The sequence below is a fragment of the Neofelis nebulosa genome, chromosome 11 (genome assembly GCF_028018385.1).
Source record: "Neofelis nebulosa isolate mNeoNeb1 chromosome 11, mNeoNeb1.pri, whole genome shotgun sequence".
NCBI classification, from domain to species: Eukaryota; Metazoa; Chordata; class Mammalia; order Carnivora; family Felidae; genus Neofelis; species Neofelis nebulosa.
In genome coordinates this window covers 56761101-56778224 of record NC_080792.1, presented here as the reverse complement: position 1 = coordinate 56778224, position 17124 = coordinate 56761101, and the positions used below count along the sequence as shown (strand labels likewise).

The following is a 17124-nucleotide window of genomic DNA, read 5'->3' as shown; positions in this document are numbered from 1 at the left end:
GCCTGCTATTTCAAGGCCGGAGATCCTCCTGCTTTAGTCAGCTAGTGTGGAGTCATATATTGTAATGCAGTTGAGAAACTGACTGTCCCATCACCTTGGCATATTCTATGGTCTAGAAGTAAGTAACAAATTTCACCCCCGCTCAGGGGAGGGGATTCTACAAGGGCATTGCTCATTAGGGTCATCTGAGAATCCGCAAGGAGAGTAGCTGGTGGAGGAGGCAGTGTGGGTGAAACAAAGTGCAGAGTGAGTTTGGGGAACTTTGGGCAGGGGATAAGAAGAGGTTCAGAGTGTAATGATGAATTCCCTTTGGTAATTACTGAGTTTCAAGAGCTTGTAAGGCATCCAGATGAAGCTGTGTAGTGGGACTTTGGATCTGCAGGTTTGAAACATGATGGAGGGAGATGTGGATCCATTGGTCATCTTGTCTGTGAGACTGAGAGTGGGTTGGCAGGTGTCAGAGCGAACAGAACAGGGGGTGGGCAGGACAGAAAGTCCGGAGAGCAGTGGGGATGCTTGCACATGAGAGGCATGAAGGCAGGAAGGCAGAGGTGAGGCCAGAGTGGTGCATGGAGAACGGGCAGCTGCAGGGTTGTCGCAGTGGGGGTGAGAATGTATGTCATAAGGAGCTGGGGGGACAGAAGAGTGAATGTAAGGCTTCATTCTTTCCTCAGTCAGCCATTCAGTAGTAAACGCCTATCAGATGATGGGTTGTCAGTGAACAAACACTGGGTGTTGTGTTTCATTTGCGCCTTAAACCCCAGTGCATTTCCTGCCATATAAGAATTGCTCAATAAATTTGTTAAATAGGTAATTAATTCAGTTAGTGGTTTAAGATTCTTCTCTACTCTCTCTCAGAATTTTTCTTTCATCAGAGATTCTGTTCATTTGAGATACGTTTCTTCAGTCAGTAAACACAAATAGGAAGGCTAACTTAATTTTTATTAAGTCTGGATCCATTTCAAGTCTGCAGCTTGAAATCTGGCAGAATAACTGTGACAGCTACCATGGAGAGTCTGCCAGGTGTTACGGGCTGCAGTCAGGTTTTACCTGTGGATCTCTATTCCTTGGAGTAATTCAGTAAAGAAGTTAAGATGGTCTCCAGATCACAGATTAGAAAACTGAGGCTCACAGAAATTAGGTCACTTGGTCAGCGTCATACCACCGGTAAGGTGGATTGGGGATGAACCCTCAGATGCCTGACTCTAAAACTTGAACAGAAGGGAACTCACTTATTGTGGGTAAACGCTAAACAGTCTAGGAATCATATTAAAACACAAGGCTGTCATAATTAAAACAGTGTGGTACTGCTAACTGAAAAGACAGATAAACAAAGAAACAGAAGAGACATGCCAGAAGTAGGAGCAAATGCACATGGGAGTTCAGTATATTGTCCATACATGTTGGGAGAGGTGAAGGGCCACTTGGGTGAAAATACTGGATGTTTACTTCACACTATATCCTGGCTCAGATTCAGATTTATCAAAGATTCAGATGTGAAAAAATAAACCGTAAATGTAATAGACATAAACAAAGTAGAAGGTTTTTATAATTTGGGAGTGGAGAAGGATTTTCTAATGATTATTCAAATTGAGAAGCCACGAAAGAAAAGTTTGTAATTTCATTTCTTACACAACAAAAATCCCTACATATTAAAAAATACCATAAGAAAAATGAAAAAGACAAATGACAAACTGGGGAAAAAGAATAATGCATCTCATAATGTAGACAAAGGACTAATCTTCCTCATTTATCAAGACCCAAAGATGAGCAATCATTCCAACAGAAAACGGACTAAGGATGTAAAAAGATATTTCACAGAGAAGGAAATACAAGCGGCTTTAAATATACAAAGTGATCTTCAGTTTCTTCATAATGTAGCAAACACACATTTAACTGTAGTGAGATGTTTGTCACTCGCCATCTTGGCAAAAATCCAAAAATTTGATAACACACCCTGGTGACAAGGCTGTGGGAAAGCAGGCACTGATCCAAGGCTTGTGAGACTGTTGAGTGGGAAAGCTCGTGTGGGGATTGGCAGCAGGAAAGCACGAGTCTCTTGACTGGCAGTTTCACTCCTGAGAAGTCATTCCATAGATACCCTTGCACATATGCAAAATGACATACGTGCTGTTTTTTCACTGTAGCATTATATGACTGGGGGAAAAAAAGATTGGAAATAGCCCAAATATCCATAAATATGGAATCAGTTAAGTAAATCATGAAATATCCATTCAGTGTAATGCTGTGCGGCTGTGAAGAACAAATGAGAATGCTCTTCATAATCTGATAAAGATCTCTGAGGTATTTTGTTAAATGAAAAGAGAGGGAAAAAACTGTATTATGATGTGCGACCTTTGTGCATAAAAGCAAAACAATAAGAACATATATCCATGTTTCTTTGTGTTTTTATAAAGAAAACTTTACAAAGACATATTAGACTCTAGTAACTGTGATTTCCAGGTGGAGTTGTTATGAGTTGGCCAGAGTGGGGAAGATGGGTGGGAAAGTTTTCACCCTATTTGTTTCTCTGTATATTTTTACCTTAAGCCATATGAACTTAAAAAAACAAATTATATGTATAGAAAGATACCAAGCTTTCCCAATCAGTTGTATCTGGCTGTATCAGCAAGTGGCAGCCTGGTGTGCTTACCCATCAATAAAGAAACATTAATCACATATCTCAATACATGTGGGTTATTTGTTTATTTGAGAATTGTATGATTTACTATTACTCAAATTGTATTTTGCACCTCAAAGCCATAAACCAAAAAAGAAACTAAGAAAGTGTCATAGAAAAATGAAATCAACGCTATTTATTTTAACAGTTACAAACAAGTTTGCTCTCATTAAAATATTAGCAAGCATGATTCTTTTTTGAAAGCTTGATTCAAAGCTTTGTGTTGGCATTATCTGAAGTCTGTTTTTTTAGGTTCGGTTGTAATGGTTGTCATGGCCGGGATCACTGGGTATCCTGGTTTGTCTAGAACTTAGGGCTTCCCCACATGCAGGCTTCAGTGCTGTGGCTATGTCAGTCCTGGGAAAACTGGGGTGGTCAGTCACCCTTGTCATAGCTTAAAAAGATATGTCCCAAGAGTAAACAGGCCTAATCTGAAGAAACGGTTGTTAGCCAAACCTGCTAATCATGACACTCATTTCTCAGCAGCCCCGTCAGTTATGTGAAGGTTTTTGTGTATTTCAGCTGCTGACTTTTCATCTTCCCTGATGACAGTTTTTCTTGGGAACTAATCAGAGGTATTGCATATTTATATTTCCAAAAGTGAGTTCAGAGCCCACTGAAACCCTTCATTTGGAGGATTTTAAAATTGGGAAACTCTGCTCCTCAATTTTTAAGTGTATAATTATGAGTTTGAATGGGGGGCATTCAGTGTTTATGACTACAAAATTGTGTAAATGAAACACATTTCTGAGTACCCACTAACAAACGCTCTTTGTTACTGTGAGTATCTTTCAAAAAGAAGTTGTTCCCTTAGTCTTTGTTAGGTGGTCAGCCTTTCTTTGAGAGTTGCTGTGAGAATGTCTGATGAATTGCTTGCTCGGTGGAGAGAAGCTCTGCCATGGTCTTTTTGGGCGCTTGTATTGTTTGTCATATGCAGTCTGGGGTTTTTTCAAAGGAATCTTTGAAGTCATTTGTCTCTTCTCTGGAGGTCAGTTTGCCTAAAATTAGATAACGTTATCTTGACTGAGCCTTAATAAAGTGTCATAGATGCCGGTCGGCTGAAGGAGGCTTGGCTGTGGTGTGGGACTTGACTCTTCCATCAGCCTGCCTCTGGCACAGTGTCACACACAGGCAGTAGGGAGGCGTCCTTATCAGCTTCTGTGTTAACTATTATTGAACCTTACTCTCTGTCATACTTTAGCCAGAAAAGAGTTAAGACAGTAATAGAGGATTCCTGCCATGTCCAGATGGATCATGGTGTGCCCTCTGAGGTCGCACACCCAGCTGAGGGCATTGGCTACTCATGGATTGTTGCTGCCTTTACAGTGCTTTTCATGGTTTGGCTTCCTGCACACAGAAGAGGTCTTTCCGGTGTGTCCAATATGTATCCAAAAATATGGTCTAAACCACATTTTCTGTGTTCTAGGAGCAAGCTGAAGAAGAAAAGAAGCCCAGGGATGGTGCCACCCCATTGAGTCACGGTAATCATGACCATCCCTTACAGTTTTAGTCTGTGAACAACAATGAACAACTTTTAAGTGTAGTTTTTGTTAGGTAGCTTTCATTGTTTTAGGTTTGTTTATTTCAGTGTATAATCGTAGTATCATTTATTGACATTGTGTTCCATACCCCTCTGTAGACCATCCTAGTCATCTGAGATTTTCACATAATATACATCAAGAAAAAGTCTGATGCTCTGATCTCGTTTATTTGCTTTTTAAAAATGCTTTAAGTAAAATAACTTCCGATTTGTAAACCTTCCCAGAGAACAAGACAATGGGAGATGCTACTTAGTTTATTATAATTCTTTGTTTAAGCTCTTCCCGGAGTAGTTTAATCTTCTAATGATTGCATTTGTGTTCTTCCGTTGAAGTCATGTTTTAGAGGAGGATGCACACTTGCTCTAAAATGAATATCGCTCATTATGGTTATTAATACATCAATAAGTTTTAGATAACAACTTTTTAATATTCAGCTAATTCTCTGATGCTTTAAATTTAAATCAACAAGTGCAGATGATATTTTCTGGAATATATTTTCCATTATTAAATTTTCTGTAAAATGTAGCTGAATGTCCAACATTTGTGCTACTCTCCATGGGAAGGAAGCATATAAATTTGATAAATCTTTTCTAATGATCTTTTTAACATATGTTAAGTATTTGTTGAGTGAGCTTTTTAAAATAAACAATGGCGACAACTAAAAATACCTTGGAAAAATGACAAACAAAAATTGAGGTTTTTAAATTTTTTTATGTTTTTTATTTTATTTTTGGGACAGAGAGGGACAGAGCATGAACGGGGGAGGGGCAGAGAGAGAGGGAGACACAGAATTGGAAACAGGCTCCAGGCTCCGAGCCATCAGCCCAGAGCCTGACGCGGGGCTCGAACTCACGGACCGCGAGATCGTGACCTGGCTGAAGTCGGACGCTTAACCGACTGCGCCATCCAGGCGCCCCTCAAAAATTGAGGTTTTTAAAGACCATTTTATATTGCTTAGTTTAGGGACAAAAAATTGAAAATTTGTGATCTTCCATCTAAATGCTTTTAAAATAAAAGTTGTTTTCTGCTATAAGCAAAATATGCTGCTTTAATTCTTTTCTTCTGTCGCCGTCAGCCAGACCCATCATGTTCTTTGCTGAGAAAGCAAAATAGAATGCAGTAATTTGGTAATTATGTAACTTGATGTTCAGCTCCATTGAAATACACTTCAGTTATGCAACACTGGAATTCTAGAAATAAATTTGGACTCTACCTGGCCCTAACAGCGGGGCTTTTTTAAACATTGTGTTTTTTTTTTCTTCTCAGAAATAGGTTGTGATTTATTATGTTGTTGTTCTCCTCTGCTGCTGTATTTTCACACGAATGCAAATTGTTTTAGATTCTCTTATTCCATGGCTAAAACATTTATTCCAGAAGAAGAAGACGCAGAGTTAGGCCAACAATTTAAGAATGTTCAGTCCTTAAAACTAAGATTTTTAAAATTTAGTATTTATAGTTCCATTATAGCCGAATATATATTTATCATAAATAGTTTTTCAGTTTCAATACAAAGTGACTGTTGTCTGTTGCTGTTGTTCTTCCATTGTCAGAGTTGTTTTTATGGGTAGTGATCCATTCTCAAAAGTTTCCCCAGTGGTTTATTCTTCTCAAATCTGAGGTTGTTGCTGTTTGCCCCAACTACTGAAGTTAGCTCCATGTTTACAGGAAGGATGGGATTTGGTTTGTGCATACAGATACTACAGACTGCTAGTTGAAATGCAAATTGAATTATTTGAGAGGCTTTTGAAGCACCACTTTTAGTGGGATGAAGGAAACCATTCCCTAAATGGCCTATCATCTTCATATTAAAGTGGGGATTTTCCTCCCATAGTTTCTGGAAATTGTTTAATTTTTTCTGTAGGCTACTTACAAAACAAAAAAGATTTAGTCACTTACCAGTTTCTTAATAACACAAGGAAAGCAAACAAATGTACACATGCACATTTATATGTGAACAGAAAATTGTATTGAAAAATAAACACTTAATTCTTAGTCCTGCTTTTACAACAAGGAAGGCATTTCCTTGGAAATCATTACCAAATCATTTATAGAGTGCCCAGTCTGTGCCACGAATACTGACTGCAGTGTTACACAGATGATGGAGCGTTGGTCCAGAGGCCATTTGACTTATTTAGGGTAAATAACTAGTGAATGGTGGATCCAGGATTTGAACCCACAGCTAGCAAGTTCTAAAGCCCATGCGCTTTCTACTTTACCTGTTACTTTAACATTCTCCCTTTGTAGCTGCTAACACAAAGGTAGAGAAAATGAATCGTGCTTAGAAATGGGATGGGAAGAATAACTGCTAATAATTAAAGTACTAATGCTGTCTCGTATAGCTCTTTGTGTCCATGGGAACTAGCTGAACTAGATTTTTCCTGACAGTCATGCCCTGAGATTAACTTTTTTTGGTTCTTTTGGAGACTTTCTGAGCTATGTTATTCCTGGTGATTGAAAAAATTTAGTAATTATATTGGATACCACTAAGAAAAGGTTTGTCTCGGTATTTGTTAATAATTATGTATGATTAAAGGTATAGAAGTAGTGTCGTCAATCACTGTGTAATCCCAGATGTGTACATTTGAAATCTTGAAAATAAAAACAACTCATTTCTTCAGTTGGACAAGTGATCTGGCTTTTCCCCTTCTAAATTTTTTTAAAAAGTTTATTTATTTAGAGAGAGAGAGAGAGAGAAAGAGAAAGAGAGAGACAGAGCGGGAAAGGGGCAGAGAGAGAGGGAGAGAGAGAAAGAGAGAGAGAATCCCAAGCAAGCTCTGTGCTCCTTGCTGAGTCTGATGTGGAGCTCAGTCTCACAACTGTGAGATCATGACCTGAGCTGAAACCAAGAGCTGGACGGTTAACTGACTGAGCTACCCAGGCGCCCCTCCCCTTGTGAATTTTAAGTGCTCTTTTTAGCTACTGCTAATATTTGTTTAGTTGAGTGTTGGGGCAGTGAGGTCTGTATAAACATAAAAAGAGTAGAAGAAATTATGAAGGAAAATGACATGTATACACATCCAAATCAAACTTTGTAAATCAAAGAATGTCATAATAAAAATTAAAGTGGAAATCAAGAAGGTTCATACACACAACAGATTCAGAAGAAGTAATGCACTAAGATCTCAGCGCAAAAACAGACAAAGGACACGAACAGGAATTCATGGAAGAGGAAATAAAAGTAGCTAAAATATAAATGTGTTAAATACATTTAGTCTTACTAGAAGGCAAAGAAATACACATTTAAATGTAATAATGAACATTTCTTAGCCTTCCAATTGACAACAGTTACAAAAATGCTGATCCTGTTTGCTGATGGGTGGGGGGCGCTGCCAGTACACTGCTCTTGGAAGTATAAGTTGTTCCATTGTTCTGGAGGACACAGTGATGGCATTTATCAAAAGTGTTAAATAAACATTTCCTTCAGCTCAGGAACTCCATTTTTTGGAATTTCTCCTAATGAAATAAGTCATCTGCATTGAATTTATGCATATGATATTCACTATAGTACTAATTATAAGTGGAGAAAAGTTGGAAATGATCTAAATGTCCAACAAATTTGGAGTAGGTAAGACATTGTGGTACAACTGTGTGTAAGCAATTGTGTGGTCACTTCAGTGCTTTTGGAAAAAATTAAATTACACGGGAGTGAAAGTTTATGATAACATATTAAGGGGGGGGAAAAGCTCAGGAGAGTAATCTCAGTGATGATTGAAAAAAAGTACCTATCTATGGAACAGAAGGAACGACGTGTTATAATGATTATTATTTCTAAGTTGTGAAATAAAAGAATGCTTCCTATATTTTGCAAGTATTTTTTTTTCACAATTAGTAGGTAATCATGGTACAGTCAAGCAAATATTGAAAAATAAATTCCTCAAAGCTTCAATTTATGGAAAGAAGGATGTGGTTGGAATGTCTGCTTTTGGATTTCTTCCTTTTTTTTGTAACTAACCTTGTCATTGTGGAATAACTTTAGACTTGAGAAAGATTGCAGAAATAGTAGAGCTCAGTCCTTTGCCTAGTTTCTGCAAACATTAATATCTTACATGACTGCAGGACATTTGTCAGAACTAAGAAATTAACAATGGTACGTCACTATCACTAAACTTTGTACTTTATTCAAATTCCACCAGTTTTTCTACTAATGTCCCTTTTCTGTTCCCAAATCCAGTCCAGAATACCACTTTACATGATCATTGTGTGTACATTTCCTTTACTCCGGAGTCTTGTTCTCTGTGACTGGAAGTCACCACCAACAGTTCCAGTCTCTTGAGAGAGACATTGTTTTCTCACTCGCTTTCAACTCATCCTGTCTTCACCATCTGGCATCTATGCTCAGCTGTCCCCCACACACTATTCTTTCCTCCTACACCAGTGCCCCACAGATAGTTGCCAACATTTTGTTGATTGAATGGAACGAGGGACCTCCCAAAGCGGCGGAAGCTTCCCTGCTCTTACTTCTCTTACTTTTTAGATTTCACATCCCCTTTACAGCTGAATTCTTTGTTCCTAGGTGTTGAGTGTGCTTCCTCTCTAGCCCCTTAGTCTGTAGCACCATCTTTTTTTTTCCCCCAGTATATGAAATTTATTGTCAAATTGGTTTCCATACAACACCCAGTGCTCATCCCAAAAGGTGCCCTCCTCAATACCCATCCCCCACCCTCCCCTCCCTCCCACCCCCCATCAACCCTCCGTTTGTTCTCAGTTTTTAACAGTCTCTTATGCTTTGGCTCTCTCCCACTCTAACCTCTTTTTTTTTTTTCCTTCCCCTCCCCCATGGGTTTCTGTTAAGTTTCTCAGGATCCACATAAGAGTGAAACCATATGGTATCTGTCTTTCTCTGTATGGCTTATTTCACTTAGCATCACACTCTCCAGTTCCATCCACGTTGCTACAAAGGGCCATATTTCGTTCTTTCTCATTGCCACGTAGTACTCCATTGTGTATATAAACCACAATTTCTTTATCCATTCATTAGTTGATGGACATTTAGGCTCTTTCCACAATTTGGCTATTGTTGAGAGTGCTGCTATAAACATTGGGGTACAAGTGCCCCTATGCATCAGTACCCCTGTATCCCTTGGGTAAATTCCTAGCAGTGCTATTGCTGGGTCATAGGGTAGGTCTATTTTTAATTTTCTGAGGAACCTCCACACTGTTTTCCAGAGTGGCTGCACCAATTTGCATTCCCACCAACAGTGTAGCACCATCTTTGACCTGGACTCAGTCTAGAGTCCTGGAGATATCCTTGACCCCTCCTTCTCACATACCCACAAGTTTCCTAAATAATTACCAACATTTCTCTACTCATCTCTCTTGATATCTTTTAAATAATATCTCTCAACTTGAGATGACCCTACTCACTTTTCAGTGGTTTCACATTTTTACCCTCTCTGAAGTGAGAGGAAATGTACTGCTTTTACCCTCTCTTACCCGGCTAAAATGTGTCTGAAATTCTGTTAGTAGAGGGCCTTGTATCCTTTCTCTAGATTATCATTAGAGGCCTCTGAGCTTCTGGAACTTGCCAGGCACCTGCCACTGAACTCTGCCTCTCTCCGTTTGGCTTCAGCCTAACAGAACATGCAGTATAGACCTTGCTGTCTGAAGAACGGTTTCTTCTGCCTGGAGTCTTCTTTTTCTAGCCTAATCCAAGTAGCTGGATCCTTTCAAACCTCATTATCTTCTCTACTTTGCTTATTTAGTATTTTTCTCTCTATTCTGTTTTCTCTCAGCATATCCTCGGGCATTTGGCTTTTAAAAATTAAGTTATATAATATGCTATGTCTCCCACTTAAATTTGGTGTTTTTTAAAAAATCATGTAATCCAGCCAGAGGATTTATTATTTAGTATACTGAAGTAATAATTTACTAGAGCTCTGAAGGATTAATTAGCTAAATGGCCTGAAGAAGAATTAACACAGCTTCCAAAAGTGCTTAACTTACTTTCGGAGAGTAGTTTTGGTGCTGGGAGATATGGTTCATTAAATGTGATTCTAAAAGATTCAAAGATGGTCCTTTGAGCATTATCCCCAGAGTCTGTTGTTAGAGTAACTAGTTTACTTCCTAGGTGTAATGACGGAAGTACTTTCTTGCAATGGAAATAATGCCCACATTTTTAAACTTTATGAGAGGTCTGTTTATTCCCATCAAGGTACTTCCTTACCTAACAATGGACAGCATTCCATCAGAAAAGGGAAAACCAAATCGATTTTACTTTAGTCAGTTCTTATTTTTATAGATGGCATTTACTATCATTAAGTGCACAGTTAAATGTTTAGGTATTTGAATGCTTTGAACCTACAGAATTACATTTTCACTGAGCCATGAAACTATCACTCAGAGATAAGCAGGGGATTTCTTTGTAACTAAAGTACTTTTTGGGGGGGAAACTTTAATAAATAAAACACATCCACATGCACTTTAACAAAAATACTACTCTGTAAAAAAATTTATTTGCTCTTGATAGTGGTTTATTAGTGAGCTCATCTTCGAACTTACCTAATTAAGTTACCAAACGTCCCCTGTAAGATTCTGCCACTCTGGGTGAAGAAGCAGGAGTGTGAATATACACTGTCACAGAGGAAAGGAGCACATGTGTCGGTAGATGGTACCAGTGACTAGAACTGTATAAAGCACAAAGAGAGGGCAAGGGCCTACATTCATAAAACCTGTTTTATAAAGACAGTTTTTATGGGCCGTGTTGAATTCTTTAATATATGAAAGCAGACATCATATTAAAATTTTTATCTCATTAAAGAACTTCCTGAGGAAGCCTCCAGATTATTTATGTTCTCAAGCTGCCCCACAGAGGAGCCTCTACTACTTCTGTTATTAGAGGTCCCTGGTGGATAATAAGAGTATTGAACTCTGGGAAGGGGACTGAGTGCCCTGACTTTTAGATTGATTTAGCAAAAGAAAATGTCACAGAGCAGTACTTAGTCCCAGTGGGGGTGTCTGGGAAGCTTTCGAGCTGTGCAGGCCTCGTATTTATAGGGAGGGCCTGGTGGTGGCGGGCCACCATCAATTCACCAAGCAAAACACCCCATCATCTCCTCCTGCAGGACCTATTCTCCTCCTTCCTTGTTCTGTTCCTAAAACCGGAGACTTTGGCTTAACCAAAGGACTCTTTCCACTAACGTGCTTTGCTGTTTTAAAGCATGTTTGATTTTTGTTCAGCATAATTACCTTTCGCTACTGAGATTAAAGCTGCTACTTTGGGGGCATTTCAATATTCGTTTGAACCTAAACTGTTTCATGTGAAATATTTAATTTGGACTGTGGGCTTATTTGCTGACATGCCCGTGTTTAATGACTACTTCATCTCCCTGTGCTCTCTCAGCACTACCGAGTGAAATTCTTCTTTTCTTAAATACATTTCTGAAATATTTGGAACTATCTCAAATTTACAGAAAAGTTGCAAGTACAGCACAGAGACATTTTCTCTTTCTGAATTATAGAGTACCTTACCAGCTTGGTACCCCATCACCTCCAAATACTTTAGTATGTAATGTCCTACAAACAAGATCATGCCATGCACAACCATTCAGGGCAACCATTCAGGGCAGGAAGTTAAAGTTGATACCTTACTGCCATGCAAGCTGCAGACCCCATTGAGGTTATACCCGTTATCCTGACAATGCCCTTTATGGTGAAGGGATCTATTTCTGAATGCAGATTGCATTTAGTTATCTTTGCAGTCTCCTACGTCTGGACCAGTTCCTCAGCTTTCCCTGGACTTGACCTTGACACTCTTGAAGATCACAGGCCAGTTATTTTGTAAATGTTCCCCATTTTGAGTTTGTCTGATATTTCCTTATGATTAGATTCAAGTTGTACATCACAGAAGTGATGCTTTTTTTTTTTTTTTTTTTTTTTCTCCCTGGGCCTCCTGTCAGATGGCAGACAATTATGATTTGCCCCATTTCTGATGATAACTCACTTTGACCCCTTGATTATCCTGGTGTCTGCCGGATTCCTCTACTGTAAAGTTACAGTTTTTCCTTTGGAATTGGTAAGTTTTATAGGGAGAGAATTAGAAGCTGTAAATATCCTGTTTTTCACCTAACTTACTCCTCCCCTCCCCTCCCCTCCCCTCCCCTCCCCTTCCCTTCCCCTCCCTTCCCCTCCCTTCCCCTCCCCTCCCCTCCCCTCCCCTCCCCTTCCCCTCCCCTCCCCTTCCCTTATTAGAGGGAATAAGAGGGAATAAGTTTTATAGGGAGAGAATTAGAAGCTGTAAATATTCTGTTTTTCACCTAACTTACTCCTCCCCTTCCCTCCCCTTCCCTCCCCTCCCCTCCCTTCCCTTCCCCTTCCCTTCCCTTTCCCTTCCCTCCCCTCCCCTCCCCTCCCTAATTTATTTATTTCAATATGGACATAGAGTTTCTTATCTTATATTCATTGGATTTTAATCAATTCCTGTCACTATTTTGGTGCTCAAATTGACTCAAGTTTGGCCAGTAGAAGCCTCTTCAAGTGGTTTTGGTGTCTTTCTGATATGTCTGTGTTATTCTTTGAGCACTTCCATATTTTGTGATTCAAGTTGTTTTAGGCTCATCTTGTATTCTCCCTGCCCCAGGCCTTGAATCAGTAATATCTCCAAGGACCTCTGGTTCTTCTTCATGGTTGGGGTTAAGTGTGTTCATTCCTAACAGGTTGTCATTACTCCCCTACCCTCTCAGTGGACAGAGGTAAGGAGTGTCTCTTTGTATGTTTATACACACACATCTACATACATACACATTTATACACACAATATATGTCTACACTCACACAGACACACATACACTTCATGTTAGTTTTTTGTTTATATCAGTCTCTCTGTATACTGAAATTGATGCATTCACAGTGATACCTCCACTTTCATTCTGATCCTATAGGATTTATTCTGGTTTTCCCCTTCATGTATTTGAATCACAGTTTGTGACAGTGAAAAACGTGGCTCTCGTTATCTTTAGTATATTTGCTAAATCCTCCTGTATGTAATCATTGTTGCCACCCACCCCTCCCTGGAATGGGTGACCGCCTTGTCCCACTCAGGCTTCACCATCCTGGGCTCCCTCCTTTTCCCATGCCGCCTCTTTGAAGGACATCATTCTCACCCTAACTGGGCTTTAGTGCTGTGCACCAGGCTGCCCATCCAGAGGGAGTCCTCCTTGCCCCGTTTGGGCTCTTGTTCTTATCATAGTGATTCACGTTAGCCTCACTTTTGGTTTCATGGAAGAAAGCTTTATTAATTATAAGGGAAAGGGAACATATGGATTAAACAATTACAGTAAACATAAAGAGGAAGAGAAGTACAGAGAAGAACAAAGAAGGGTTAAGACATCAAATCTGGTACTCACAACATCCAGCCTTCTGGCTGGGGAAGCCCCTGCGGTGACCAGCCTGGTTGGAGTCCTGATTGAGGGTCCTGGGCAGAGCGTCCTCCCCTCAGGTGACACTTCCAACAAACTATTCCCACCAGGGCAGTATATGCGTTACCCATTTGTGATTTATGGTTAGTCATTAAGTGTGCCTAAGTGCAGCCCTGAGCGAGATTTTTTTTTTTTCCTTTCTGTTTCTGTTCTCTCACAATCTTAGGAGCCTGGGCATCTGCATATTTCCCCCCCTCTCTCTGATCCATTCCAGGGGCCAGCCTGGTCTGGCTCAGGGAGGTGAGGCAAGTTAATCCCTCTTGGTGTCAGGAATAAAAGGGCCAATTCTGATCCCAAGGCCAGATATGGAGCACAAGCCAACTAAGCCCCTCATGATCGTGTGTGTGTGGCTGTGGGCAGAAATGCGTGACAAATCACACAGACAACTTCTGTAGGGAATGGTTCTGACTCTAAACGCTGGGTCACCTTCCCAAATGGATGCCCTCAACACCTTGTTTAGGACTCCTCCACTCCCTGCCCCATGCCATTTGCACCCCTCTGTGGTGACACTCCCTCACCCTGCCAGGTTGCCGTACTCTGTGCTGGGCTCCTCCACATGGGGGTGTTTTCCTTACAGCCCCTCACCTCCATCCTCCCATGTGGATGCCTACCTTGTTCTGCTCACATACAGCTTTAGAACAGAATTGTTCGGTAGGGGAAGGAAGGGACAGGCAGCAAGCAAAAAGAAGGGAAGAAGGCCAGGGGGATGAGAAGAACATGGTGCCATTCTTGAAGAGAGGATCCGGAGAAAATGAGAAGCACCTGAAGTGGAGAAAAAAGCAAACAGACTGGGTGGTGAGGAGTTCAAGTGGGGTCCTGCTTACGTCTCCTGGTTGCCTGTCTCTCCCTTCCCGGTGAGGGCCACGTGTTGGCGGGTAACGGTCGAGGCTCCTGTACATCAGAGTAATTGAGTTGTTAACGATCAATCATCTGAAGGGTTCCACCATTTGTGTGCGTGGTACTCTCTGGTCTCACTGTGCGCTTCAGATCTGTGTTCACTTGTGCCCTCATTCTTCTCCCAGCCCTAATGCTGACCTTCCTTCATTGTGTTTGGATATAATTCCCAAACTTGTGAAGCACAGGGGAGAGTCAAGTATAACCGTTGTGTTTTGAGTCCCTATGCCTGGGACCAATGTGGTACCAATATGGATGTGATCCTGGGGCTTCCAGAGAACACCTGTGGATTTCCCTCAAAAGCCAGAAGGAGATAGGAATTGGTAGTGTGTTCTTGCTGCTTTGCTAAAGTTGTTAGCTGTTTTAGTGTTTAAGTGCAAAGCTGCATTTGTACGGTAGTTCCCCCCCCCCTTTTTTTTAATGTTTATTTATTTTTGAGAGAGAGAGAGAGAGAGTGCGAAAGTGAGCCAGGGAGGGACAGAGAGGAAGGGAGACACAGAATTTGAAGCAGGCTCCAGGCTCTGAGCTGTCAGCACAGAGCCCGACACAGGGCTCAAACCCATGAACTGTGATATCATGACCTGAGCCGAAGTCGGACGCTTAACCGACTGAGCCACCCAGGTGCCCCAATGATAGCTCCCTTTTGTAGAACAGGTGAATCCCTTAGAAATTCACTTGGAATGTTCATGACTAGAATCTTACTATTATTCTACTGTTTCCATGAGCATAATTAATCCTATTTTTTTTTAAAAAAAAGCTTTCTTTTTTTTAACATTTATTTATTTTTGAGAGAGAGAGAGCACAAGCGAGGGAAGGGCAAAGAGAGAGGGAGACACAGAATCTAAAGCAGGCTCTAGGCTCTGAGCTATCAGCACAGAGCTGGACGCAGCTTGAACCTTCGAACCATGAGTTCATGACCTGAGCCAAGGTTGGACTCTGAACCAACTGAGGAACCCAGACACCTCCCCACGTCCCCCTCCCAAAAAAAAAGCTTTCTTTTCTTTCTTTTAAAAGAAAAAAAGCTTTCTTTTACCTAATTCACAATGAAGGCGTTATAGTATAATACACAGAAACTTCCCTAGGGTTCAGGCCAGCGGCTGCAGGCAGGTTGATCCAGACAGATGCCTGGGCCCTGGATGTCCTGTCACGGTTTTGTTTTAAGCCCAGGATAAATGTTATCTTTAAAAGTCCAAAATTTTAATTTCTCTTTTGATATGTGAAAGGAAATAAATAGTGTATGCTTAGACTCAAAGACACCTCATTTGAATTTTGGTTTTGCCACTTAACTGGCTGTGTGACTTCCAACAATTGAATTGTTTAACTTCTCTGATTCCCAATTTACTTGCTGGTGAATTAAGAGTAATAGGTAATTTCTCTTAGCCTATAATACTGTCAGGATTGAATGAAAAAGTATTTATAGTGTGTTTGGCTCCTGGTAGATACTCAACAAATGATATTTTTCTTGAACAGCTTAAATAGAAAATTTATGTATTAGTTTTCAATAGTTTTTAGGTTCTTTTTGGTATCAGTTCTCGTATTTTGCTTAGGAAATTTCTAAGGGACAGTTTTAAAATTATTTACTCCGGAGAATTAGCACTAGCTGAAGCATTTTTTAAAAAGTGGTTTTTTTTTTTTAATTTTTTTTTTCAACGTTTTTTATTTATTTTTGGGACAGAGAGAGACAGAGCATGAACAGGGGAGGGGCAGAGAGAGAGGGAGACACAGAATCGGAAACAGGCTCCAGGCTCCGAGCCATCAGCCCAGAGCCTGACGCGGGGCTCGAACTCACGGACCGCGAGATCGTGACCTGGCTGAAGTCGGACGCTTAACCGACTGCGCCACCCAGGCGTCCCTAAAAAGTGTTTTTATCCTACTTAAGAAAGGACTTATTTTTCTTTGAGGAAGAAACCGATGCAAAGTTTAAACCTTTAAAGTTTATTTTCTTTCTCTCTTTCTTTCTTTCTTTCTTTCTTTCTTTCTTTCTTTCTTTCTTTCTTTCTTTCTTTCTTTCTTTCTTTCTTTCTTCCTTCCTTCCTTCCTTCCTTCCTTCCTTCCTTCCTTCCTTCCTTCCTTCCTTCCTTTCTTTCTTTCTTTCTTTCTTTCTTTCTTTCTTTCTTTCTCTCTACCCTCCCCCCCCCCCCCCCCCCCCGTGTGGGGCTCAAACTCACAACCCCGAGGTAGAGTCACATGCTCTTCTGACTGAGCCGTCCAAGCACCCTGAAGCCTTTAAAAACTCATTTGGTTTTTTTCCATGATGTAACTGGAAGCAGCACAGTGTGTTTGTCACAAGTCTTTCCTGAAAAGCCTCTTTGGCGGGTAGCTATGTGTAGAAAAATAATTTTTTGGAAAAACACTTTAAGTGGAAATGAAAGATTGTTGCCAATATTTTGTGACTGTTGTGATAAAAATGAGGAGCATGGGAAAATGATAGTGGCACGGGTCTGGTCTTTAGTAAGTTGAACAGATATAAAAGATATGTAGGGTTATAAAAATATGCAAACATTTGGAAAACTTGCTGAATGGGTCCATTCTTTGGGGGATGAACTGGATCTTATACATGACTTAAAGTCATTCTTAGCAAAACCCATGCCCAGCA

General features: G+C 40.4%; 1 protein-coding gene across 3 annotated transcripts in view; it reads left to right on the top strand.

The window, feature by feature from the left end:
• Positions 1–17124, top strand: part of L3MBTL4 (L3MBTL histone methyl-lysine binding protein 4) — a 450611-nt gene that overhangs the window by 99824 nt on the left and 333663 nt on the right. For all 3 annotated transcript variants that reach the window (XM_058692660.1, XM_058692661.1, XM_058692662.1), the window contains exon 4: positions 4107–4161. In XM_058692660.1, coding sequence (XP_058548643.1) covers positions 4107–4161 — 55 coding nt within the window. The remainder of the gene's footprint in view (positions 1–4106; positions 4162–17124) is intronic.